Raw genomic sequence first — 3895 nt, 5'->3', positions numbered from 1 at the left:
GGGGCAACCCCTGGGTGTAGGTCGCGGGGCTGGCCTCAGTTCCCAGCCGGAAAGAGCCGGCGGCTCGGTCACCCTTCCCGTATCCCCGACTGCGTGCTGTACCCCCTGCACAGCGTCATCCTTGAAGGACAGGGAAAAGCATCTCACCACAGAGCCTGCACCTGCCTCGGGGCTGCAGACCCCCCGGCGGTGTGGGGAGCGGGGCGCAGCCCGTGCTCAGGGGCAGCCTGGCTGCTCACCTTGCACTCACAGCCCATCTGGTACCGCTGGTGTAGGCTCTTCTTCTGGGTTGGGCTCAGTGAGCCCCAGGTGGTGACCAAGTCGCAGAGTGTGATGGGCATCTTGCCGTTGCCCTCTGACTTGCCTGGAGAGAGGCCAGACAGACTGCTCAGAGGGTCCCTGCAGGCGCCCTGGGACCCAATGTTGACTGAGGGTGCCTGGGGCTCAGCCCGGCCTGGGGGGCTAGAGGCCGCTGCAATTTGGTCCCTCCTGCCATGCACTGTACCCAGTGAACCCCAGGGAGCAGAGGCTTTTCCCTGTCTTGGTTTTGGCTGGGATAGAGTTAATTTTCTCCTAAGTTGCTGGTATAGTGCTGTGTTTTGTATTTAGGATGAGAATAATGTTGATAACACACTGATGTTTTAGTTGTGGTTGAGCAATGTTTACACGAAGTCAAGGACTTTTCAGCTTCTCATACTGCCCGGCCAGCGAGGAGGCTTGGAGTGCACAAGAAGCTGGGAGGGGACACAGTTGTGACAGCTGACCCCAATTGACCAAAGGGATACTCCATACCATATGACATCATACTCAGTCTATAAACTAGGGGGAAAGTTAGCTGGGGGGCTCTTGCTTGGGAACTGGCTGGGCATCGGTTGGCAGGTGGTGAGCAATTGCATTGTGCATCACTTGGTTTTTTATATTTTTTTATCATTATTACTATTATTATTTTCCCACCCTTTTCTGTCCTATTAAACTGTCTTAATCTCAACCCATGGAGTTACTTTTTTTTTCCCGGTTCTCTCCCCCATCCCACTGAGGGGGAGGAGTGAGCTGTGTGGTGTTTAGCTGCCTGCTGGGTTAAACCACAACAGTCCCCCAGCTGCCCCTACCAGAGCCCGGGGCTGCCACACGCAGCCAGGACACAGTCAGGGGGCCCACCGAGGGCTGGTGGTGGGAGCAGGAGGAGGAGCAGGGCAGAGGAGGCCGTGCCCAGGGACTGGGCACACACGTCGCAGGCCTCTCGGGAAGCACGCAAGGTGGCAGGGCCAGCCCTGCCATCGGGTCTCCTGAGAGCCCTCCCTTGTGGCCACCAACCTGCAATGAGATACTCCTCCTTCCTGCTGGTGTCCAGCAGCTGGCTGCACACAGCAGTGGACGGAACCGTGTAGATGAACGCTATGTCCTTGTCAGGGCCCTTAAACATCTGGGGAGAAGGAGCAGCCTGGGTGGCCAGAGGCTGCCCCGTCCCCCCAGTCTCCTGCTCCGATGTGCCCCGTTACCTTCATCTGCTTGATTTCATACTGGATTCGTTTGATTGGATTCCCACATGTATTGTTCCCCGAATCCACCTCTTTCTCAGAGACAGCCTTTGCTCACATCACTGCAATGGAGAAGTGTCAAGGCCAGCAGCGGTGGCCAGGGACCGGAGGTGCTGCCAGCGCTATGCAGTGCTGCCTGGCAGGATGGTCCCGCTCAGCGCCCCCCACCCCACAGGGGCTCCCACCCTCGCACGGGGACAGCTCCCACACTGCCCACAGCAAACCTCACTGCCCTCCGCACAGACGCCCAGCTGCCTGCAGAGCTGGCTGTCACATGCTGTCCCCAAAGGGACGGGGCTCTGGCACATGCGGGAGCAGCGTTGCAGCAGCACCCTCACAGCGGGTGATAAGGAAAGGTCACCCCAGGGTTACCCGGCCCCACTGTCGCCAGCCCTGCCAGACCTGTTGCCCTTGGCCAACGCTGGCTCAGTCTCTGCCCAGCCCCTGCCAGATTCGTGGGTGCAGGCTGACCCTGCCCAGGCTCGTGCCCATCACCCAGATGGCACCAGGACAGCTAAAACCTGCCAACAGCATCCTGGGAGCACCGCAGTATTTCTCCCACTGTCATTAAACTGGTCTCTGACAAGGGCCCCAGCGAAATGCCTGCGTGGCCTGGCAGGGCTGGAGGAGAAAAGGGCAGAGGGAGCTATTTGGCTGCACCCACCTTTGGGTGCAGAGGGAGGCGGGAGTCGTGTCCCCATAGCACCATCCCGTCCACTTGCCACGGCCAGCACGGGCACTGGCGCTGCCCATCAAGTGCTGGCACAGGCAGCTCGTGCCAGGGTCACCAGCCCCACCTGGCCCCCACGCTCTGCAGCCACCCTCCCAGAAGGGCCAGGGAGTCCACCAGCCCCTCTGCACCCGCACACCAGGGGAGCAGGAGTCCCAGGACCAGGTTGCCTTCACACCCCACAGCCAGAGCACAGGGTCTCCAAACCACCACAAAGGGGTCCCAGCTGCCACGAGGCAATGCTCTGGCTGACGGCTCCCTGCCAGACCTCAACTACTGCCGCATAGAGCCTCACGCCGTACAGGTGCAGAAACCGCATCCTCCTGGGACCGGGGACCACAGGGTGTCACTTCCTGCCCTCACTGCCTGCAAAAATAACCCGGAATGCCAAGGGCCGGGGCAGTGGAAAAACACGATCTGGTGAGAGGAGGCAGTGAGCTTCCCAACCAGCAGCCCCGAGCAGCCCGGCCAAAGGCAACAGCCCTCCTGGCTCCACATGGCCCCAGGGTGGTCCCAGCGCTCGGTGCTGAGGGATAAGGTCCGGTGCCCTAGGGCTGGTGAGGCCACGGCACCCTGGAGCCCAGGGACAGCAATGCTGGGACAGCTCTGCTGTGGAAGGGTCCCTGTGGTCATGCTGCCAGCACAGCCTGGGAACACACAAAACGGCACATGAGTGCTTGGGACGTGGCAGTGACATGCAGGGTGCCCAGGGTGGGCAAGGCAGGCAGGCAGCAGGCAGCCAGCTCACCCTTACTCACCAGCTCAGAACACAGCGGCTGGTTTTGTGCCGCGCTGTGCAGGTTGCAGTTACGTGCAGTGGATGCAGCCGCTCAGGCGTGCAGAGCCTGGGTCCCTGTGCCAAGACCTGTGGCTCCCCTCCCTGCCTGGCTCCCTCCACCACGGCGGGAACAGGGAGCTCCCAGCCCATCCCAGGCAGCACCAGGGATGCCAGGGACACTGACAGCACAGGGGGCAGTGGCAGCCCCAACGCTGCAGCTCCTGCTCAGCACCCTCACAGCTGGGGGCTGAGCCAGGGAGGGGGCCTGGCTGCAGGGAAGGGGCTTGCAGGGCTCCCCGCTCTGCTGGGGGTACCACCATCCCACGGGAAGGCCAGATCCCCCATCCCTCGGGGGCACCTCGGTGCCCTGCCAGCCCTGCTCCGTGTGCATGCTGCAGGGTAGGGAATGGGGAGCCATGCTTTGGCCAGGGCAGCAGGAGGGCAAGCACCAGCCACGCTGGGGACACGGCTCCTGTCCCCCACTGAAAGGTGCTGGGGTGGGAGCAGCCGGCGGCCGCCCACCAGCCCAGCACAGATGCACTTGCTTTCTGTCGCCTGGCACGGCAAGGAGAGGGAATCTGACTGCGCTTTGTAAATACCACAGGGCACGGGGGCACGTGCATGGGCTATTTAAGCTGAAGGTCAGGGGGGCACAGCCCCATGTGGGTACTGGTAAGTGCCAAATGAGTTTACTCTGGAAAGGAGACGGTGGCCACCAGCATGAGCAGGGGCTGGGGAAAAGACTTCCCAAAACAGCCACCCCCAGTCAATGTAGGCACTCGCTCGGTGCGGGGCAGGCAGACGCAATGCCCGCTGGTACCGGGGCTGCACCAAGGGCTTTCCCAGCCG

General features: G+C 61.8%; 1 protein-coding gene across 1 annotated transcript in view; it reads right to left on the bottom strand.

Annotated features, from left to right (window-relative positions):
* The window catches only part of LOC104080648 (metalloproteinase inhibitor 2-like), a 3582-nt gene extending 1984 nt beyond the window's left edge, over positions 1 to 1598 (bottom strand). Inside the window, 3 exon segments of the mRNA XM_009583126.1 lie at positions 240 to 364; positions 1315 to 1423; positions 1500 to 1598. Coding sequence (XP_009581421.1) covers positions 240 to 364; positions 1315 to 1423; positions 1500 to 1598 — 333 coding nt within the window.
* Between the last annotated feature and the right edge of the window lie 2297 nt (positions 1599 to 3895).

The sequence above is a fragment of the Fulmarus glacialis genome, unplaced genomic scaffold (genome assembly GCF_000690835.1).
Source record: "Fulmarus glacialis isolate BGI_N327 unplaced genomic scaffold, ASM69083v1 scaffold3348, whole genome shotgun sequence".
Lineage (NCBI taxonomy): Eukaryota > Metazoa > Chordata > Aves > Procellariiformes > Procellariidae > Fulmarus > Fulmarus glacialis.
Note: the sequence above shows the minus strand (reverse complement) of the source record. Positions and strands in the feature narration are given on the sequence as shown.